Source organism: Cynocephalus volans, chromosome 14 (genome assembly GCF_027409185.1).
Source record: "Cynocephalus volans isolate mCynVol1 chromosome 14, mCynVol1.pri, whole genome shotgun sequence".
Lineage (NCBI taxonomy): Eukaryota > Metazoa > Chordata > Mammalia > Dermoptera > Cynocephalidae > Cynocephalus > Cynocephalus volans.
This window is the reverse complement of record NC_084473.1, coordinates 72,406,841-72,430,638: the sequence shown is the minus strand read 5'-3', so window position 1 is coordinate 72,430,638 and position 23,798 is coordinate 72,406,841. Positions and strand designations below refer to the sequence as shown.

Here is a 23,798-nt window from a genome sequence, read left to right as displayed (position 1 = left end):
AGACTCATGAGAAAAGTAATAGAGTAAAATAGATAGCTTTATTAAGGAAACAAATTATATTGAAATATTTTTGTTAAAATATATTTTGAAAGATTTATAGTAATAAGTGCTTCTTTATTAACCCATAAAATAACAGCAACCATTAGCTCTATAATTTTTTTAATCCAAGTTCACAAAGTACAGAGTACTGAGTGATGAAGCCAATATTAAGAATTGAAGCCTGTAAACAATTGAAGCCTTGTCTAGATTCTAGATACAGTGCTGTTCATTAGAATTTTCTGTGGTAATGGAAAAATTCTATATATTCACTGTCCAGTACAGTAGTCACTAGTCATATGTAGCTATTCAGCTCTTAAAATATGGCCAGTGCAACTGAGGAATTGAATTTTTAATTCAATTAAATTTAAATAGTTACATATGGCTAGCATCTACTAACAGTATGAGGCAGTGATACAGTAAAGTGTTGGCAGCACTACCCTCCTAAGGAGGAGGGCAGTGGTTGGAAACGTGTGGGATAGTTTTTGTAATGATTATAGGGATTGAGGTGTTGCTCCATGTAGTACCTCAGAGGCAAGGGATGATAAATGTCCTGCAGAGGGTAGGACAGCTCAGCATAGTAAAGAATTGTCTCTCCCCCAAATGCCCCATTGAGAAACACTGATTCAAAGTTGTGAAGTTGTCCTGTGAGGAACACTTGCAAGTGCAAAGGATGTACTGGCTAGAGAAGGAAAGGTGCAGGAATGTGATAATTTTAAGGACTAGTGTGTGGGAGGAGTGCATTTATTTTGTGTTCAGATGATGGAACTATTAGAGTGATACAGTAATATCTGCCCTGAAATGTTCCCTGTGGCAGAGACTCTGGTTGCCAGTGGGAAATGATAGTTGACCTCTCTGCCTTAGATGATTTTGTATCAGATTGGATGATGTGTGAGGGTACTTCAAAAAGTTTGTGGAAAGATTTGTATTATCTTTTAATTCTATTTTTCCACAAACTTTTGAAGTTCTCTCATATGAAAATTATTTATGAATTATAGATCTGTAAAAACATGATGTTTCTATTATAAAACAATTTGCTAACTTTATTCATTCATCCCATGTCTCTCCAGCATCTCTGTGTGTGAACCCTTGAGCTAGGTGTTGGATATGGAAAAACAGGACATAGGGAATACTCTTCTCTTCCTTGATTTTTTACTTTATTGTACTTTAAGGGAGAATTAGCTTTATGTAGCACTAGTATCTACCTAGTTAATCCCATTGCTCGTGACTTGTTAATTAAACCCTACCAAGTCATTTGCAGGTGAATCACTTCCAACTCAAATATTTCTGTTTCCATGTTTATAGACTTGAGTATTTGAAACTAAATGTATCATCTTAACCCTGGCTACACATTAAAATTTTCTGTGGGACTATGAAAACATACTACTGTTCAGCTCTACCTCAAATCAACCAAATCTGAATCTGAGGGATGGGGGCCTGGGTACCAGTAGTTTATCATGCTTCCCAGGTGATTCTGATGTGTAGCCAAGGCTGCAAATTGCTAATCTGCTGTGATGGTTTTGAATCTTAATACTACTTTAGATTATGTTAGCTGTACCTCCCAGCTTTAAACGTGTCATCTTATCTTCATTCACATCACAGTAAAATCATTAAACCAGGGAAGACAAAGTACAGAGCTCTCTGGCAGTTTCTACTTAGCTTCTTAATCAATATTTTATTTTTTTAGTGGTTATTCAACCAGTTAAGAATTCAGTGAACTGTATGATTTACCCCACATATTTTAATATTCTCCATAAGGAAGTATCTAACTGTTAAATGCTTCAGGAGGATGAAGAGACACCTGACTTTTATCTTTTTACTGATATCAGTCTATAAATAAATACTAGTCTATGAAAAAATTAAATCACTTGATTTTATATTACTTATTCTTGATGAATGTTTATTGGTTTCTAGTGATCACCATTTATTACTTAATGATTAACTCAGGCACTTTTTATTTTCCCTAGGACTGATGTCAAGCATATTGATCTGTAATTTCTGAAATCTACGTCTCCATTGTTTGTTTGGAACATTGGAGCGTTTGCACATCTCCAGGCATATGAAATGATTTCTTTTTATTTCCCAAAGAATTTGGACCAATTTGTAGGAAATATTCGAAAATTTTACTTGAGTGTCAGTGGCTTGACCTCTCTTTAATATTTTGAAGTCCTTAAAATAGTGAGTTTCTCTTTCCATTTTGTTTACTGTATTTTTTTAAGAAACCATTTTTTCCAGACTAAAGATAAATTTCAGCATAGATCATGCATGAAGAAACTTGTTTTGAATTAGAAGAGTTCATATTAATGGGATTTGTACTGTACAAAATAAAGAAAAAAATAAAATAGGGCTCTGTTAAAAGTTGTCACCTAAATATTTTTCACTTGGTAAATGAGCCTAGTTATTTCCTTCATACTTTTTAATTTCTCACATTTATTCAAATGGCATCCATCTCAGGACCTCAGAAGCTGAGTTGGCTTTGCGCAGTTTCTCACTCCCTATATGTGTGGGTGTCCACAGGGGAGGAGTGTGTCATAGTGTAGTACTTCTCTTACTTGGGAAGTCACACTGGTCTGTCATTGATCCTTCTAACTTCTGCAGTTCTCACTGACTGAGGAACTCCACGCTCAACCCTCTCCATATCCCCACCCTAACAATCTCAGAACTCCCAGAGGTGAGAAATAGCTTGCTCTCAACAGTCGGCAGATGCCTGATGAGTTCGATAGTTAAAAGATAAAATGGAGTGGTTTCAGTGTGTTTTCTGATACTTCTAGATTTGGTTCATTTTTCTAAATTGTATTTAATCTCCATTAAATTATTTTTCTTCCTTTACTGATGTAGATTTTGAGCCATTTATTAAAGTCACATGCATGTATCAAAATAGTGAAAAATTTAGGAAAATGTTACCTTTTTCCTTTGTTTAAATGTGAGATGTATGTATTTCTATTGGTATTTGGTATCCAGTATCCTCTTCGTTGTTTTTTTCAGTTAAGATCCCTGATGCAGCTTTTATTCAGGCAGCCCGCAGAAAACGGGAATTGGCCAGGGCCCAAGATGACTATATTCCTTTGGATGTGAAACATACCTCTGGTGTGAAGAGAAACAGTGATGAAGATCCTGAGAGTGAGCCTGATGACCATGAAAAGAGAATACCATTTACCCGAAAGCCTCAAGCACTTAAACAAAGAATGGCTGAAGAAACAAGTACATATTTAATTTGTTTACTAAAATATGAAGATTAGGCATTTTTTATTACAATATAATATTGTGATATAATCTCCATAAAAATGTGATGTAGTGGAGTGTTGATGTTCTCTTTTATTTTGTATCATTGGTTCTTGACACTACGGCCTCAAAAGATGTATCTTTATCAAAATGTTAGTATCAAAGAGTATGTGTAATGATATTTACTAATGCCTGACTTCCACTAGATCTTTTTTGACAGGTTAAAAAAATTGTGCAATGTCTTATTTTTGAAATGTTGAAAACTATCATTGTCACCTTTATAAAGCTGTTTTTTTGTTGTTTTTTTGTTTTTTGTTTTAACATGAAAACGTCTAGAGATTTTAGGTATCATGTATTAAACCCTTCCCTGCTATAATAAAAAAATTCTTTTACCAATCAATAGTACTTGTCTCAAAGGACTATTTCACATTTCTTATTTATAATATATGAGTTTTACCCAGATTTTTGTTACTTCAAATAATATTTTTTTCAGAATGAGACTTTGGTTTCTTATAAACCAGAAATTATTTTTAAATGTTTGGATTCTCTAGTAGGAATTGAGAAATCTTTGATAAGAAAACCAAACATTTCATTCTTCCTCAGTTTTTTCCATATGTGGGGCTATAGTGTTTTGAGTGGGACTCTTTGTTAATAAGAGCACAGGTTCTGGAGTCAGATCTCTGGATTCTAGTTCCAGCTTCAAAATAGTCCTAAGACCAGTTATTTAACCTTCCAGTATCTGAGTTTCATCATTTGTGAAGTGAGGGCAATAATAGTGCCTTCTTTCCAGAATTATGGTAAAGAATAAATAATGTGTGAAGTGCTGCTAAGCCTGTGTGTAATAAGCCCCCCAGAAATGTTGGCTGCTGCAATTGGAATGGAAAAACATTGAATATTTATATGTGAACTTTTTTTTTCTAGCAAGCAGACATGAAGATGTAGGTGAAGAAAGTCAGGAAGATGAAAATCAAGATATTTGGGAACAGCAACAGATGAAGAAAGCACTGAAAATCATAGAGGTAATAATTTCCTATACTGTGTGTACTATAGTCTTGTGGCTACTGTAACAAATTACCACAGATTTGGTGACTTATATTTATTCTTTCATAGTGTGGAGGCCAGAAATCTGAAATCAAGGTGTTGGCAGGACTGTGCTTCCTCTGACGGCCCTAGGGAAGAATCCTTCCTTGTTTTCTCCAACTTCTGCTAGCCCCAGGTGTTCCTTGGCTTGTGATGGCATAACTTCTATCTCTACTTCTGTCTTTACATGGCAGCCTTTTCTGTGTCTCCACTCTTGTGTGTTTCTTATAAGGGCACTTGTCATTGGATTTACAACCTACCCAGAAAGATCTAAGATGATCCCATCTCGAGATATTTGACTTAATTACAACTACAAGGACGCTTTTTCCAAATAAGTTCATATTCACGTGGTTCAGGGGTTAAGACATGGATGTATCTTTTGGGAGGCCACCATTCAACCCACTACACTGTGTATTATGTCCTTTTTTCACTAGATTATAAACACCTTCCACTTGAGGGGACTATATCTTCTTTGTCTTTAATTTTACAGTAACTGACAGTTAATATTATCTGAAGTAGGTGTTTAAAAGTAAAGTTTAGGCAAATAGGTTTAAAACAAAATTAAAGCAAAATTAACTATAATAGTCCCCCCTTATCTGTGGTGGATATATTCCAAGACCCCCAGTGAGTGTCTGAAACTGCAGATAGTACCAAACCGTATATATACTATGTTTCTTGATATACGTGCATACCAGTGATAAAGTTTAATTTATAAATTAGGCACAGTAAGAGATTAGCAATAACTCATAATAAAATAAGACAGTTATAACAGCATGCTAGTATCACTACTCTTGCGTTTTGTGGCCATTATTAAGTAAAATGAGGGTTACTTAAACACAAACACTGCAGTACCAAGACAGTTGATCTGATAACCACGATAGCTACTAAGTGACTAATGGGTGGGGAGCATGTACAGCGTGGGTATGGTGCACAAAGGAATGATGCACATCCTGGGTGAGATGGACCCGTACAGCACAAGATTTCATCATGTTACACAGAACAGCACATGATTTGAAACTTATCAATTGTTTATTTCTGGAATTTTTCATTTAATATTTTAGGGTGTGGTTGATCATGAGTAACTGAAACAATGGAGATTAAACTGCAGACAAGGGGGGACTGTTGTACTTGGTAAAAGTCCTGAATTTGGGTTCTGGGTCTGCTGCTAGAATATAAACTCCATGAAGTCAAGAGTTGTTAACAGTTTTGTTCAATGCTGTATCCAACAGTGCCTAATATTGTGGGTGCTCAGTAAACATTTGCATAACTTTGACCAATCATTTAATTTCTCTAAGTTTTAGTTTTCTCATCAATAAAATGAGAATGATGGTAATGTTACATACCTGCATAGGTCGATGTAAATCTCAAATTTATAATAAGTCAAAGCGATTATAAACTGTAAATTACCATACAAGCATAAGGTTTTATATTTGAATCTTTTTATCAAGAATGCTTTGAAAGATAATTATTTGTTCTTTTAAATGATTGTAAGATTTCCATATTATTGCAGCTGAAAGGCTAAGTAAAGGTAAGCCTGTGTTTATAATTTAGGAGTCTCTGACCAGAGAAATGGTGAAGACTGTTTTTATGACTGTAACAGGCTTAGGGGTTTTTTTTCCTCCCCTTTTTAGTAAAATCAGTGTAGCAACAGAATTTAAAAAAAAATACCTTGAGGAAAAACATGCCACAGTTCTTACTCTAACTGCTCAATTGCATAATTCTTTTATATATGATGTGCTTTTTTTTTTTTTTAGCCTAATTGCAATCCTAGGGTACATCAGAGCTTCCCAGACTTTCTCATTCATGAAGCCCTTAGTGTTTCAGTAATTTTATCATGGTACCCCTAAACCAAAAGAAGTGCCAAATAATTCCACTTATTAAGTAGTTAAGTCCAAAGAATTTATTTAATAAGATTTATATCCTAATAATAGCCATTTGGTATGGGAAAAAAAATACAGTTAACTTGAAGAAAAAAATCTTTTTACTTTATTTTTAAATAACCACAATTACTCATGGGATGTGTGCATCTGCTGGGCACTGCATGACTTCTTGAACCTTATAATCAGATTGGACACTGCCACTCTCATTTCCATATTGTTCTTCACATAATACTTGCTTTTTATCATAGCATCCTTTCAAAGCATGGTTGTGCAAATGTGACTTCAACAAAAGGAATGTAACACATTCTAATGTTGCGACTATGATCTAATTAGGGCTAGTAGTCCAACAGATGATGAGTATTGCTGTGTTTCCCTAAAAAATTTAACATATCTCACCATACCCTTTGAATTTGCTGGGATGCCTTCACACAGTTTGGGAACCACAGTATGCATACAATTTTGAATTCTGCTTTCTTTGCTTGATATAACTATCTTCCCCTATTTCTACATAGTTATAATAATAACTAATTTTAATAGCTGCATAATATTCACTGGAGTCAGTGAATCATAATGTTTTTTCTTAACGATTCTTCTGTTGGTGAACGTTTTAGGTTATGTGCAATCTGAATTTTTTTCCTATTGATAAAAATCAGTGAATATTTGATTATTTTTTTCTTTCCCTCCTTTTATTTCTTTTGTTCAGAATTTGTTTTTGAACTATTCCCTTGGGGTAATTGCCAAGAATGATATTACTAATCAAATGAGATTAATGTTTTTATGGCATGTAGTACATTTTTCCCTGTTGCTTTCTAAAGAAAACTTAGCTCAATGTATAATGCCACTGATACTATGGGAATGTTTCACCACAATGTTGCCAGCTTTAGGTGCAAGTTTAGTTGGTGAATATGGAATCTCACACTTGTTTGATTTGTATTTCTATCACTAAACTGCATTTACTGATTCCTTTGTTGAAGACCTACCATATGCCACTGTATTAGTTTCCTATGGCTGCTGTAACAAATTACCACAAACTTGGTGGCTTAAAACAACAAAAGTTCATTTTCTCTCATTTCTGGAGGCCAGAAGTTTAAAATCAAGGTGTTAGTAGGGCCACTTTCCTTTCAGAAGCTCTAGAAGAGAATTCTTTCTTTGACTCTTCTGGCTTCTGTTAGCTGTTGGCATTCTTTGGCTTGTGGCCACATCTCTTTCTGTTCCATCTTCACGTTAACTCCTCCTGTGTCCCAAAACACCCTCTTCCTCTGTATTATGAGGATATAAGTAATTGTATTTCTGCCCCATCTGCATCATCCAGGATAAGCCCCTTCTCTCAAGGTCTTTAACTTAATTATATTTTTTTGCCTTATAAGGTAGTATTCACATGAATGTGAACATGTCTTTTGTGAGGTAACCATTAGCCTATTATAACCACTTACAAAGATTTGATGTACAAATCTTTCAGGAGGAGAGATAGCTGAACAAAATAATTATAGTGAACTATTACAGGTTCTATGTCACATCTCTGTGCAGGGTCATAAGACAGCACAAATGAGCAAGTGGGTGGTGAGTTTTATAAGAGGGAAAGTAAATGGGGGCTTTGGAAAAGCCTCTACAGAAGTGGTGGTATTTGGATGGGTCATTGAAATATGTTTATGATGTAAAGGATTTGAGGCTGAAGGATCAGGAATGTTCGGGGATTTGCAAGTATAGTTTGAGCTGGATAGGAGGCTTGGTGGAAATTGAGGTGAGAAATGATGCTCCATGGGAAATAAAAAAAGGATAGTTAGGCCAATGAATCGGCTAAATATCTGATCCATTTCTTCATATGTTCTTGTCTAAAGTAAGGTTCTTTAGGACCTTTTGAGCATTTCAAGCATGGTGGTGATGAGCTGTGATTAGCCAGAGGACACCAATGTGAAATATACCATTTTACAAGATGCATTAGTTAGGAATGCATTCCTCCATAAGTAAGGGAACACCTAAATAAACGAGGCTTAAAGAAAAGTAAAAGTTTTACCTAGAAACCCTCCAGCAGACTTACATTTACTTTTCGTAGACTAGAATGGAATTGGAGCTAAATGGCTACTTCTCTCATGAAAACAGATGTTAGTTTAGCCACACAACTATTTCTACCATACAGGGTGATATTCACCAAGGACTTTTGCTTCTGAAACTGCATGACTTTCTGAGAGTACATTAGACCATAAACAAAATTAGCTTTAAAAACTTCAAGAACTAAACTTTTTTGGAATATTAGATTTTTAAAATTTGCCTTTTGCATGCGAATATAAAGTTCTAAATTGTAAAATTGAAGATTTTAAATCATTTTATTGTCACCATGAAAAATTTCAAAGGCATGTAATTTTTGAGCTGGAAGGGACCTGGATTATCCAGTCTCCTTTCATGTTATTAACATTTGTAAAGTACATGAAATGTTTTTAAGAAATGAATTTTCATATTATTTTTAGGGAAGAGATGTAGATGTTCCCCACAGCAGTGAATCTCAAACTGTGAGGAAGTTTGATACTTCTATTTCATTTCCACCAGTAAATTTAGAAATTATAAAGAAGCAATTAAATACTAGGTGAGTAATAATCATTTTGAAATTTACATTTGTCCTAGATATTTAGTAGTGAAAAAATAGCAGTATATTCTTTTTAATTATTAGCTATTAATATTAAACAGATTTATAGGAAAAAAATAGCATCTCCTATGTTACCACACTAACACAACTAATTTCATTTTTGGGTATGTCTTATATGTTTATGTATTGTCTATGGCTGGTTATGAGCTACAATACAGAGTTGAGTAGTTGCCATAGCAGCCATCTATCCCTTAAAGCCTAAAATATTTAGTACCCAGCATTTTACAGGAAAAAAGTTTGCTAATTCCTGTTCTACATTAGTGTTTTTCAGTAGTGATGTTGAGTGATGAGATTACTTTAACATTCAAGATTATTTCGTAATAACTTCATTATGATTTATAGGCATTCTGGTATGCTTTTCTTAGAAGAAGACAGCTAGAATTATAGCTCTTGCATCTAGAATTGCATGTAACTCAAAACGTATATGGTTGTAATCATGAGATTGTGTTTGAGAGAATTGTTTTGCGTGAGTGATACGGTAGAAAAAAGGCAGTGGATCACTGATTTAGATTAGCATTTCATCTGGATAAATGTTACTTTTAACTTTATTATATTTTATTTTTTATTAACTAGGTTGTTTATTTTAAAAAGAAAATACACTCTCATGATTTAAAAAAAAAAAAAAATTAACCAGTACAAAATGATGTACAAGAGATAAGAAAGTTACCTTCCCCAGAGGAAACCATTACAACCGGTTTCTTGTTTCCTTCCAAAATTGGTCTATATATGTATCTATACCAGCACATATATGTTTATATATTACCCCATATTTATACAAAAAAGGATTCACATTTTATCCCATGTTCTGTACCTAGCTTTTTTCTCATAATATGTACTTAAAAGTTTATTGCTATGGCCAATCATATTCTACTTATTTACAATGTTTCATTAGTGATGCCTGCTATACATTATCATCTTGATTTATTTCTTAACTCTCACTGTTCTCTCCATAAAGCAAAGAAAGACTTTGAAAGACAAATGCAGGAAAACTTGAAGAGAGGATATTTGGCCTAACAAGTGCTAAAGAGTTTCTGTTATGTAGCAGGTTAGCAGGAGGAGTTAAATTAAAAATTTAAGTCTGCTTCAAGTTCACATTATAACACTGTGAACTTGTTATTTCACTTGTAGTTAATTCTGTAATTCTGAGGCATTCACAGAGTCAAATATTAGTGGAAGACATATTCCAGATGTTTTTTAAAAATAGTGTTTCTTATTCCTCCTTTGGCATGTATATGAAGAGTAATTGAATTTTAAAAGATAAGTAGTCACACACAAAAAAAGAAAAATAAAAAGGGTGGCCAGTTAGCTCAATTGGTTAGAGCACAGCCTTATAATACCAGAGTCACAGATTCGGATCTCTGTACTGGCCAGCCACCAAAAAAACAAAAAGGATAAGCACTCATTGAATTATACTTTAAATTTTTGATAAACATGAGCTGATACATGTGATATTCACAAGAGCTGAAAGAAAGTGGGTTGTCTTAACTATAATAGAACAACATATAGGGAAATGCAACAAAGCAGCAATAAAGGAGATACATGTACCTCAAGAACATTAAGTTCTAATGACAAATAAAATAGATACTATTTTATTTGGTATGAATCACGAAACAGATAAATCATACCAAACCATAACATGCTCAAATGGTTTTAGTACCAGCTTGTTCAGATATCTGTGTTCCAAGAAAGACCACAAATTGATCTAACAGTAACTCCACATGGACTCCTTTATTTCAAATATAAGACCATTGATTGTTCTTGCAACTCATCTAATTTATAAATTCTGATCAATCCTGGCCTAAAACCATACTTGTTAACTTCTGCTGTAACCTGTGATTAGCTTCAGGCCCTAAAATCTCTAAGTGCCCTTTTCTACCTTCTCCTTTGAGACTCTTCTGTTGTGATGCACTCCTATGGTTAGCAAGTATGATAAACCAAGGTGTGTATGATCATCCATTTCCTTGGTGGTCTTTGAAAACGTTTACATTAGTTTCCTACCTTTAGAAAAAAGTGTCTGAAAAATAAACCAATTTTTCTTTTTTTTAATTTAGATTAAAATTAATACAGGATACTCACCGCTCACACTTGAGAGAATATGAAAAATATATGCAAGATGTCAAGAGCTCAAAGAGTACGATCCAGAACCTAGAGAGTTCTTCAAATCAAGCTCTAAATTATAAATTTTATAAAAGCATGAAAGTGTATGTGGAAAATTTAATTGACTGTCTTAATGAAAAGGTACTTATAAATGTTTATTTATATCATTTCTTTTTTTGGAGGAACTCACTTAACCATGCAGTTAAAAAAAGAAAAGTCTAAATATCACAATTAAATACTTTAGTATGTTTCCTGTACATTTTTAACATATGATATTAAGCATTTCCTTAATTTTGGACATTTAGGTTTTTTGCAGTTATTTTGCTATTATAAGCAACACTGTATAAAATTTGTATATAAATTTTTGTGTTACAATTTCATCTGTTTAAAAAAATTTCTAGAGGGGCCCACCCATGACTCACTTGGGAGGGTGCGGTGTTGATAACACCAAGGCCACGGGTTCAGATCGCTATATAGGGATGGCCGGTTGGCTCACTTCAGAGAGCGTGATGCTGACAACACCATGTCAAAGGTTAAGATCCCCTTACCAGTCATCTTTTAAAAAAATAAAAATAAAATTTCTAGAAAATGAAGTAATTCAAAGAAAATAAATTATTGTCTAAATATTTTTAAGGCGTATGAAACGTATTGCCAAAATGTCCTCTAGAAAGATTGTGCTAGTTTTATTGGTTTACTAGATTAAGAAAAAAATGAATTTTGCTTTTATATGTTGTATATTGATCTCAAACAGACTGTTTGTTTTATTAGCTATATGTTGTTTTTCTTTTTGTGAATCGTTTGTCTCCTTTGCCCTGTTATCTTTTTGGTTCTTAGTGCGGATTTTTTCTTTTTATTTTTTTAGTTTTTTTAGTGAGGATAAATAATTCTTTATACTTTATCCTGTCTGATGTAAACTTTCCAGTCTGTTTTTCCAGTTTTGTCTTTTGATTTTGTTTGGATGGTTTTTGATATTCAGATGTTTTAAAATGTTTGTGTTAACAGGTTTATGAATCTTTCACTTTATAGTTTCTATTTTTGTTTTATGCATACTAAGTTCTCACATGGGAGTCTTCAGTTATCCTTTTAAAATAGATAGCCATCTAAAAATAATATTCTATGTTCCATATTATTTTTTATTTATGCCAAACAATTGGATGCTTTGTTCCCTGTTGTTTTAAGTTGGCTACCTTCTAATATCACTTGATATTAGTTACCTTCTGAAGTATTTATTACAGTGTAATTTGTTTTTCATCATTCATCCCTGAAGAATTACCTTGTCAATATCTTGTCAGCCTATATATTCATATATCCATAGCAGCATCTGTGGAGCATCACTGGAGTGGGAGAAATTATTGCCCAAGAAATATAATAGTTCCGATTTCAAGTAGTCTCTCATTTCCACATCACAGCTTTCTTACCTGTCTCTGGTTAGGTTTCTTCTTTCCAATTTTCCATATTTGACCAGCTTCTTTAAGTGTCCTGCTACCTTCTGCCCCCTCAGCCTGTGGAAAATAGCTGTACCCCTCATTTTCTCTTAGTCTTCTATTCCAAACACAGAAGAGCCCTTTGTCTCATCTGTCACTCTTATCCATGTTCTGACTCTATCCCATTTGGTTTCATTATATTTATAGCTGTTCCAGCACAGCAGGTTGATTTTCGACTTTTTAATATTAAAAGTATTGGCAGCTAAGTCTGTTGCTTACAATATTTTATAACTGAGATGTAATAGTATTGGAAATGGGGTTTTTTTTTTTTTTCTTGTTTTTTTTTTTAGCATTTACAATTCTTCATTAGTCAGGATTGCTCCTCGGAACCATAACCTAGTTGAAGGCAAGAATTGAACATATACATGTGTTTATATATCTTATACATATTACTTTTTTTATACTTTTTATAATTCATTATCAGTGACCTATAAAATGTTACTTATGTGTGTATTTCAGATGATCAGCATCCAAGAAATAGAATCTTCTATGCATGCACTCCTTTTAAAACAAGCCATGACCTTTTTGAAACGCAGGCAAGATGAATTAAAACATGAATCAGCCTATTTACAGCAGTTATCATGTTAGTGTTTTCATGTTCAATACAATTTATTAATGAATATTAAGCTAAATTATCATTTAGAGAATAAAAATATTTTTATTCATGTATAACACATGTTTTTTGTGTATTTTCCCAGTAACCCTTCACCCACCCCTTTCCAAAAACTCAAAACATTTAGAGGTCGGGTTTCAGAGTGTCTTAAATCTAAGACTAAAAAATAAATATTAGAACTTCTAATCATTTACTATTAGAGACAAAATGTGTCTCATGGTCATCTAATGAATGTTTTGAGGTGAGTTTACATAAATTTTAGACTCTGTCAGAGATCTAACTTTATAGTTTTCAGGGCACTTCCACAGATTTTTGGGGGTGAGTTTTAGTATAGATTCATCTTTAAGATATCGTAAGATTGGTTTTTTTCCTTTTAGTTCTCCACTGTTATGTATTTCCAGAGATTTCTTCCTTTTATTACGGTGCTGTTGGGGTAATAAAAGAGATGTGAACATAACTAAGTAGCTGATAAAGGCAGAGGCAAAGTGCCTTTCAAACACACAGTATTTTAATCAGACATAAATAACAGTATGTACGAAACTAATAAGAATGAGATATTGGTCATAGAAATATTTCTAGCATTTGGCTACAGAGAAAAGTGGTGAAAACTGCTGAAAAAGAATATGAGGGAAAGAAACTTTGTAGTAGAGTTTTGTTGTTATTCTCAAGTACTGAACTACATTTACCAGCCAAGTTGGGCAAACAAACTTTATGACTTTTAATATTGTGATAGGCAATTAACATTGAAATTTCACTACATAATGAATTATGCAATTTAAGCATATTCTATGTGCATTTATATATACATATATGTATATACATCCATGATACTACCTTTATTTTCAAAATGTTTCACTTTTTTATTTTGAGAATTTGCAGTAAAAAAATCAATTTTATTTATTATCAGGCAGAGATGAGACATCAACAAATGGAAGCTTGGCTACAGATGAAAAAACTCAATGGATTTTAGAAAAGATTAAATCTCGAAGGTAACTATATAAAGTGAAGACTTAAAGCATTATTGAGCAAGTACTTTTCACTACTTAAATATAATTAGCCGTATAATATAATTAACTGTAGCCTGACGTATTAATTTGTGAGAATAATGTAAAACCAAAATTTAGTAAGTAGTCTTTGACTGCTTTAAAGACACACTGATGTATTTGAATCAGTTGAAAGAATGTCATTTTTTTTTTAGAAACTAGGAATTGCTCACAACTGGAAGCTGGTCCTAATTATATTGTTACCCCCTCTTCAGAGTCTGATTATCCTGTGGGAATGTCCTATAAGAAAAAAGAGGGAGAATCACCAACTCAGTCTTAAGCTTAAATGTCAAAAATATTAAGATAAAATTGTGCGCCAATATGATGGTGTATTTCTGGCCATTTTAAACAAATGATAAAATTATTTCTATGTTTTAAAGCATTTATTTTCAGCAAAAGCTGTTTGCTTTACATTTATTTTTGGTTTGTTGCAAAATATAGGACACAAAGAAGACAAGCAAGGGTGCTTTCTGGGAATTGTAACCATCAGGAAGGGACGTCTAGTGATGATGAACTGTCTTCAGCAGAGGTGATTGACTTCCAAAAAAGCCAAGGTCAATTACCAAGTTTCTAATATGTCTTGGTATGAAGTATTGAAATAGTGAGAAATGCTTTGCTATGAGTGCCCTTAAATACATTACCTATATAAAATAGTTGGGAAAATTCAGGAAAATGGAAAACTTCCCTCCCCCCCTTTAAAACTCTTTTCCTACCTCTGAAAAAATGAGATGAAATGGAGGAGGAAGAGCCTTATGAGTAGTTTTGCATCTTTATAGTTTTTCCTTCAGCTTTTTCCTGTTACAGATGAACATTTTAGTTTCATTTCTTTACCTCATACTTCCTATGTTATCATTTTTTAATTTAAAACAACTGAATTTAGTGAAACTTTTTACCTTTATGAGAGGTATGATTGTATAGTTGAAAGATTCTGGGCTTTGGAGTTAAATAGACTTGGGTTCGAAGAGGCTCTATTCTGTTTTATCTTAAGCAAATTTCTTGGCCTCCCAAAATCTGATGTTTGTTTTTTTATTTCTTGTCTGTAAATAAGGTAGACTATACCCTACCTTGCAGGGAAGATAGTTATGGTGATGAAATGAGAAAACATCTTAGTAATATTTTACAATATAGTAGGGGCTGAATAAATGGTAGAACCTTTTATTGTTGATGTTATTCTTGTTACTAAAGGGTTTATTAATAAAAACATATTTTTATGTGTTAATATCAAAGGAAAGTTCTCAGCTCAATTGATTACATAGTCATCACATGACTATGTTTATAAGTAAGGAAACTTCAATTTCAGAATGTTAAAATGCACCATATTTTGTTTATAGGTGACATTTTACAGGATCATAAGAAAGTTTTTGAAGATGTGCATGATGATTTTTGCAGCATTCAGAATATTTTGTTGAAATTTCAGCAATGGCGAGAAAAGTTTCCTGACTCCTATTACGAAGCTTTTATTAGTTTATGCATACCAAAGCTTTTAAATCCCCTAATACGAGTTCAGTTGATTGATTGGAATCCTCTTAAGGTATTTATGCCTAACATATGGAAAATTATGCTGATCACATTAGTTACTTAAATTCCAGATTTGGAATCCCCCCAAAAAGTATAAGGTAATATTGGATTTGGGGAGATTAGACGGAGAAACCTTGTTCCAGGATTTCTGAAGTTGGAGATGACATATTGAGAATAGTTGGTTAGGAAAGCTGCATTGAGGAAGAAGAGTTTAAGCAAGTCTTTGGAGAGTATATAGGATTTAAAAAGCCGAGAGAAAGACAGAGGTATTTTATAATGGTATAATGGGAGAAATATTACTTAAAGAGCTAGAGATTGCACAGATGTTCAAATCCTAAATTAAGCGATATGAACTTATTTTGGTAAATAATGGGAGAAGTGACATGATGAAAGTAATGTTTTAGGAAGTCCTAGCAGTAGGCTGACTTATAGCGAAGGGAAATAAGAAGTAGAGATATATTCTGGAAGGCTGTATCTGTAGACCAAGTTCAAGGTGATGAATTCTGCAAGTAGGGTGATAGTGACAAAATGAAGAGAAAGAAAGGATTGATTACAAGAAGTGTTGTGGAGTGAGAATTAGTAAAATGTAGAGAATAACCCTAGCCTTCCAAATTCAAAGATAAAACCAAGGTTTGGATTCTGGATTATTAGAATAGAAGTTCCATTAATAAAAGTGGGAACTTTTTAGAAAGAGAAAAGGATTTGAAGGAAGTTTTATTTCATAGATAATGAAATGATAGGGAGACATCCACGTGGATCTGCCTAGTAAGCAAAAAAATGAGAACATAAAGTTCTAGGAATAGAGGAGAGCTGAAGATAAAGATTTAACAAAGTAAAGGATGGGACCATGTCCTTATCTTTCTCTGTCTTAGTCATGCATGCCTATTGGCTCTATGATAGGTTTAGGGCCATTGAGTTTTCGCAGTACAGGAACCAGGCTTATCCCTAAGAAAGTGCTAGGTAGTTGGTTGGACAGTAGCCTAGTTGTTAATCATTCAAGCCAAATTGGGTACTTTGTTATGTCTAGCAGAGATCTTTTCATTCATTCATTCATTCAACAAGTAATAATTGGCTGTCTGCTCTTTGCCTAATATGCTAAGTAAGCCACATGCACGCTCTCCCAAGTGAGCCACAGGCCAGCCCTCAAATTGCACATTTATGTTTATGAGAATTGAAGGGGCCAGAAGTAAATTTTGCTTGAGGTAGATGAATTTTTATGAATAAATTCCATGGCTATTTCAAGTGCCTAACAAATGTGTATTTTGCTCCTAGCAGAGTACTGGCCATGTGGTAGGCTCTGAAGGTCCCAGCATACAGTAGGCAGTTGTTGAATATTTGTTGTACAGACAAATGCATGAATTTTAATTTGTTGTATGGATGAATGCATGAAATGCAGCTTCCTGTTATATTGCTTAGATACCATGTCTTAGTATATAATAATATACTAATATATATAATAATATGGGATTATTCTCCTTCGATGCTTGGAACACCTCTGGTGATTATTGAAAAAGTTAACTATTTTAAAATATGCTAATTATAAGAATTTATTTATAACTGTCTTAATTTTATTAGTTGGATTCCATAGGTTTAAAACAGATGCCGTGGTTCACATGCATAGAAGAATTTGTGGATCACAGTGTAGAAGATTCGAAGAGAGAAGACAGTTCGGATAAAAAAATCTTGTCTGCTGTCATCAACAAAACAATTATTCCCCGACTTACAGGTACTGCTTTATAATATTGATAAAATTAAATTTTTCTTTGGCAGAGTGTAAGATCATAATTTCTTTTATTTCACAAACTTTGTAAAAATTTCACAAATGTTTTTTTCAGAAGTTACTGAACACAAGGGAATGTTATATGCAGTAAAAATCAAGATGTCAAACTTAAGCTGGTTATACAATGCTTTTTTGTGCAAGTGGTTGGCTACCAAACTGTGAATACTCTGAGCTTTTAGCATTTGTGAAATTACTGCTGCTTTTTTGACACCTAAGTCATTTGTTTGTGGTATACTTCCATTCATACTACATGTACTTTCTCTCCCTTAACTTCTACTGTTATGTTTCTTTTCTTTATTTCTTCTCTTTTTCTTTAAGAAAAAATTACTGCATTTCCCTTGCATCTGCCGCTAGCAACTAAGCACTTAGCATTGTGCTTGTGCATCAGACTTCAAAATCTGAAGACTTTTTTTTCCCCAGAAGTTGTACTTGACTAAGTACGTGAAACACTGATCTGTTTCACCATGTCACTGAGAATGCATTTTGACAGCAAACTGCAGAACTCTAAAGATGAAGCATTCAGATTTATATTGCTTCTTAGCCACTTGATTAAAGTTTAAAGATTTTTTTAATGAAACTGTTGGTGCATTTGTAGGGTGTATTAGGTACTACTTTTAACTTGCTTTATTAATGATAAAATACATGTGCCTCATTTAAGTACTCTTCTGAAAAATCTAAATACTTATAAGTAAACAGTCCCCAAAATAAGTAGCTTTATGAGAAATTAATACTGGGTTCCTATTAGAGTTGAATTCTGTATGTATTTCAAAGGTAGCACTAACAGAATTTACTAATGGGTTGAATGTGGGTCAAGAGAGAAAGGGAGGAATCAAGACTGATTCCATGGTTTTTGGCCCAAGCAACTGGAAAGACAGAGGTGCCATTTCCTGAAGTGGAAAAGACTAAGAGGAGTAAGTTTAGACTGGGAGTCGTATTGGGACCTCAGTTTGGAACATGTTGAGTTTGAGATGCCTGTAATCTAAGTGGAAATGCTAAGTAGATTATTGAATACATGAGTCTCAAAGGGGACGTTCAGGCAGGAGGTATAGCTTTAGAATTTGTCAGCATACCAGTACCATTAAAGCCATAAAACTGAATTTAAATACTAAAGAGAGAGAATGTACATAGGAGAGAGAAAGTAAATGTCCTGAGTCCTGGAGTACTGCAGCATTTAGAAGTCAAAGAAGCGAGAAGCATCCAGAAAAGAAGACCAGAGGGGTAGGTAGTAAACTAGGAGTGTGGTATCAAGGCAGTCAAATAAAGAAAGTGTATCTAGGAAGAAAGAATGATCATCTGTTAAAATTGATGATGAATCAGGTGAGGATTAGAATCAACCATTGGAATTTGCTATGTGAATGTCATCTGTGATTTGATAAGAGTAGGTTAGGTGTAATGGTGTGAGAAAAGGACTAATTAAAGGGAATTCAAGATCAAATGGGGAAAGAGAAACTGGAGATAGAAATTTAGATGGTATCTGAGGAATTTTGTTGTAAATGTAGGAGAGAAATGGAGCAGTACTGGAGGGGGAAATAGGGTAAAGAGGGGGATTATTATTTTTTGGTTTGTTTCTTTGGGGTTTTTTTTGGCGGCTGGCCAGGAGAGGAGAATTATTTTTAATACAAGAGAAGTAATTGTCTGTAGGCTGATGGAAAAGATTCAGTAGAAGTGATGACAGTACCAAAGTGAAAGGACAGAATTCTGGGGACAGGATCTTTGAGGAAGCCAGAGGGTTTGGGATCTCATGCACAAATAAAGAGTTGGCCTTTACTGGGAGTATGGGTGCCTCATGCATAGGAATAGGAGGCATGTTAGAGCATATGGGCACAGATGCAGAGAGATATGTAGGTGCTGTGATAGGAGCTTATGGAACTTCTCTGATTGCTTCTGTTTTCTCATCAAATTAGTAAGTAATTAGCTGAAAGGGAGAGCAAGGCAGAAGAAAAAAGTAACAAATAGTCACCCAGAAGAGTAAAGTGCATCGACTGAGCATGAGCAAGGAGGAGGGAAGGAGAAGGTATGAAACTCATCTAGGCGAGAGGGAGAGCGAATGGACCAGGGAAAGAGAAATATGATTGCTGGGCAACATTTAAGGGCTCACTTGAGTATTACGATAATCAATTTAATGTGATTTTTTTTTCTAGTCACATTTTATTTGCATGGTCACAGGCACAGACTCAGTAACAAGATGGATTTAACTAGTATTGTGGTTTAGCCAGATGAGTTCAACAAAGCCCAAGAAGGGCAAGGAAATGGAGGGTGTAGGCAAATATGTAATGGTAATGTTGGCCACAGATTTTAAACTGAATGACGAGTGAAGTGGTCTTTGCTAAAGTCCTCAGTTATTTGTACGTGAAAAGCAAAATAATGTAGTAAATAAATTGTGCACTACTGAACTATTTATTTCAGACTTTGTAGCATTCATTTGGGATCCCTTGTCGACCTCACAGACAACAAGTTTAATAATGCACTGCAGAGTGATTTTTGAAGAACATTCTACATGTGAAAATGAAGTTAGTAAAAGCAAACAGGTAATAATCTCTAGAGTTATGAATTCCCTGATTTATTTGTAAATCAATATAATTTTATTACAGACTTTTATAGCAGATGCAGAAAACTATTCAGGAAAAATATATTTATTTCTGATTTATAGAAACTAATATTGACCGTTTTTCCCCTTTATAATAGTAAGATGAATATATACTTCTGAACACTGTAACAGGAATGGTAATCATTATTAATTATAAAGTATACATATAAATGTAATAAGACCCAGATTATTACTTTCTTATTAGCTTATTTCTCTTTGTTCAGTGACCTGATTTGTGTTCTCATGGCCTGGACAGCCATCTCTCAGGCTTGTGAATATACATTGGCCCTGCAGAAATGAACAGGCATGAATGCATTAGTGCAAATTCATTTACTTTAAGAGAAAACAAAACTCATTGTTCTTTTGAGAAAAATCCAGTGGCATTGTGTTATGGCCTTGCTATAACAATGAGTTCAAAATTAGGCTAACATTTATCATATTAACTAGTTATTTGGAATGTGCTGAAGTTAAGAGTGGTGATCTCTTTAAGGATTCAAAGTTCATAGAACAGATCTTCATCTTACAATGATTTAGAATTGAGTTTACTGAACGTAAGACATAACAAGGAACTTTTTACATAGGTCTTGCTGAGAGATTGATGAATCTTACTTTCATTATGATACTCTTTTTTTTTTTGTTATGTTTGTTGATGAGATTGTCGTATATTCATGCATTTAAATGAGTAAAGCAATTTTATGTTGAGCTTTAGGAAATTGAGAGATTGACAGACAGGAGAGCACCCAGAATAGAATGATCGAAGTGGTTGAAAAGCAGGGAGGCATGTCATTCATATTATGAACAACATTAAATTTTAGCGCTTAGAATTGCGATCACAAAGGAAGGAAAGGTATAAGAAGTGAAAGGGTGAAGAGGGGATGCTGGCAAGATTCTGCCTTCAAGAAGTATGTAATCTTAGAGGAAATAAGATATACACAAATGATCATTTAAAACAGGAAGTGAGAAGTGGAAGACGGAGAAGCGGGGAAGACAAGAAACACTTATTTAATTCTTGGTATGTACTAGGCACTCTGTAAATCTTACACCTCTGTCGTCTCACCAGCAGCCCTGTAAAAAATGGGTGATAGCCTCGTTTTATGGATGAAGAAAATGAATCTCAAAATCTTGTTCACAGTAATAGCATCAATTAGAACTGGGATTTAAACATTGATTAGTCTGCCTCTAAAGCCCAGGTTTGTCTCACTGACCGCATCGCCTCCCCATGAGCAGCGCAAAGTGCTATGAAACTTCAGAAGACAGGCAAGAGAGAGAAGTTACCTTCAGCATTGGAGATAAGGAAATAATTTATGTTAGAGATAGCATTTGAGCTAGGACTTTAAGGAAAGGATAGGATTTGAACATGTGGCAACTGATAGAGAACAGGTGTTTTCTACATATACAGACACAGGTGAGATATGTGAAAACCATTGTAGGAATTACAGGCATTTAACTAAAAGAAGATGTGCAGGGAGGTGGTGTTCATGTTTCAAAGAAGGAATAGGTTTATTATGTGTTGTTACAGAGCATAGAACCAAGATTAGTATGTAAGAGCTACAAGGAAGCAGGTACATAATCCTATATTTGCTCTCTATATAGGATTATGGAAGTATAAACTAATTATAAATAGTGCCTTACCATTTATTAAATACTTCAACATCGTCTCTTTTGATCCTCACAATCCTGTGAAATGCCACTTGTATAAGACTACGTGAGTACTAAGTGGCAGGCCTGGCATTTTGTTATTACTAAAGCCTTTTCAGCATTGTTATGGATTCACTCGTGAAGTTTTTATACTGGAAGTTTTTATTCTGAAAGCTCACTGCCGTGAATGTAGAAAATGGGTTCTTTGCATTAGCAGGAGGCTAGATTACATCAGGATTTTTCAATCTCAGGACTGTTGGCATTTGGACCAGATAATTAATTCATTGTTGTGAGAAGCTCTTTTGTCCACTGTAGTATGCTTAGCGGCGCTCCTGGCCTCTGCCCACTGGATGCAGTAGAACTCCCCAGTTTTGACAATGAAATATGTCTCCACATGTTGTAAAATATTCCCTGGGAATGGCAAAATGACTCCTGGTGGAGAATCACTGGACTGCTCTTTTCTAGATTATTACAACAGTTTGCCAATGAGATCACTGTGTTTTTTCCAGTGATGGAAGAGAATGAGAAAGTTTCTAGAAGAATGGGGTCAGCATAGTTCATGTTTTCAGAGTGAGAAGCAAATGCATTCTGTAGGCTAACACTGGTGAGAATAGTTTTGACTCTGGTTAAAGTTGTAGAGTAAATTATTACAGAAGTAGATTATAAAGACTCAAAAAAAGCAGTGATTAATCTGTCATTGACAGGATTCCTATATACCAATGATATTTAACATTGTTTATCGAAACAAATTCTCCCACATTATCTCAATTACTTTCACTAAAGATGAGGACCATCTACAGTACAGTAGAAAGTGTATTTAATGTGTTGTTATTGTTCTTATGGATTAAATGGGGAAAGATAAGCTTAGCCGAGGTGCAGTTAGATACATAGAAACTAGTGGAATATACCTAAAGAACATTGACCAGTAGGTCTGTGATTGCCCGTGAGGAGGCTATTAGTATTAAATATTCTCTCAGCTTTACCCTGATCAGTGTTTTTATTCAACTGGATAAGGCTGTAGAATACATGCTAATAAAGTTTGTCAATAACAAAAAACTAGGAATTCTATCATACACTTATAGATAATAGAATTAGAATCCAAAAGGATTTCAAAAGATTGGAGAAAATGGACTGACTCTCACAAAATAAAACAGAAAAGGAATAAATGCATGTTCTACCCTTGTGTTTAAAATTCAACTACATAAATAAAAGATTAGAGAGAGACAGCTTTGAAGCAGCATAAGTAAGACGAGATTATGATCAACAATAAAACCAGTATGAGTCAACAATATTACTTCAGTAACAGAAAAACTAATGGGATTTCATATTACTAGGTGTACTAAGTGTGTGCTGTTTTGAGTAGAAATGGTATATATGTGCTCTACCCAGAGATTAGACCTTCCTGGGAATATTGCATTTAATTCTTAGTATAAACATATTAAGTGGAGAGTGTCTTAAGAAGGTATGGGAAAGAGAAAATGTATGAAAGTGTAATATCAATCTTGAAATCTGAAGAATTGTCATACGGAAGGGGGATGAGATTTCTATTGTATGATCGCAAGAAGTAAACTAAGACCAAGGAGAGGAAGCTGTAGTAGAGAGAAGTTTGTTAACTCTCATTGTTAACTGATCTAACAGTCAAAAGCTATCCAAAGTTATGGGCAGCCTCAGTGATTCCCCATCACTAAATGTTTTTAGGCACAGGTGGTTGACAGTAGAGATATGAAAATGAATCACTTGGGTGTTCAAAAAAATGGATGGTTTTTAAACTTTTTTTTAATCAACAGAACCTTTTTCAAATAAATTTTACACAACCTGGTATACAAACACACACACAAAAGCAAAACTGCTCCTGCTGTGGCAAGCACCTGCCCTCATTCTTCCCTGACCACTCCCAACATCTGCCCAAGCCACCCTCGGATTACCTCCATGGATATGCAGTGCAGCATCAAAACCCCTGGCTAGAGCTTATCAAGTGCCTCTTTAAATCTGTTTTAAAGTATATATATGTATGTATATATATGTATATATATGTATATGTATGTATATATATGTATATATATGTATATATATGTGTATATATGTATATGTATATGTATACATATATGTATATATATGTATATATATGTATATATGTATATATATACGTATATATATGTATATGTATATGTATACATAT

The 23,798-nt window shown here is 34.0% G+C and overlaps 1 protein-coding gene across 10 annotated transcripts in view; it reads left to right on the top strand.

The window, feature by feature from the left end:
* Positions 1 to 23,798, top strand: part of GCFC2 (GC-rich sequence DNA-binding factor 2) — a 46,891-nt gene that overhangs the window by 4,611 nt on the left and 18,482 nt on the right. For 2 of the 10 annotated variants that reach the window (XM_063078206.1, XM_063078209.1), the window contains exons 3-12: positions 3,022 to 3,237; positions 4,180 to 4,277; positions 8,684 to 8,799; positions 10,911 to 11,097; positions 12,900 to 13,023; positions 13,961 to 14,042; positions 14,538 to 14,650; positions 15,428 to 15,627; positions 17,190 to 17,340; positions 19,801 to 19,922. In XM_063078206.1, coding sequence (XP_062934276.1) covers positions 3,022 to 3,237; positions 4,180 to 4,277; positions 8,684 to 8,799; positions 10,911 to 11,097; positions 12,900 to 13,023; positions 13,961 to 14,042; positions 14,538 to 14,650; positions 15,428 to 15,627; positions 17,190 to 17,340; positions 19,801 to 19,922 — 1,409 coding nt within the window. Of the gene's footprint in view, positions 1 to 3,021; positions 3,238 to 4,179; positions 4,278 to 4,368; positions 5,066 to 8,683; positions 8,800 to 10,910; positions 11,098 to 12,899; positions 13,024 to 13,960; positions 14,043 to 14,537; positions 14,651 to 15,427; positions 15,628 to 17,189; positions 17,341 to 19,800; positions 19,923 to 23,798 lie in introns of those variants that run through there. The other 8 variants (XM_063078208.1, XM_063078207.1, XM_063078210.1 and 5 more) reach the window with 8 other exon arrangements.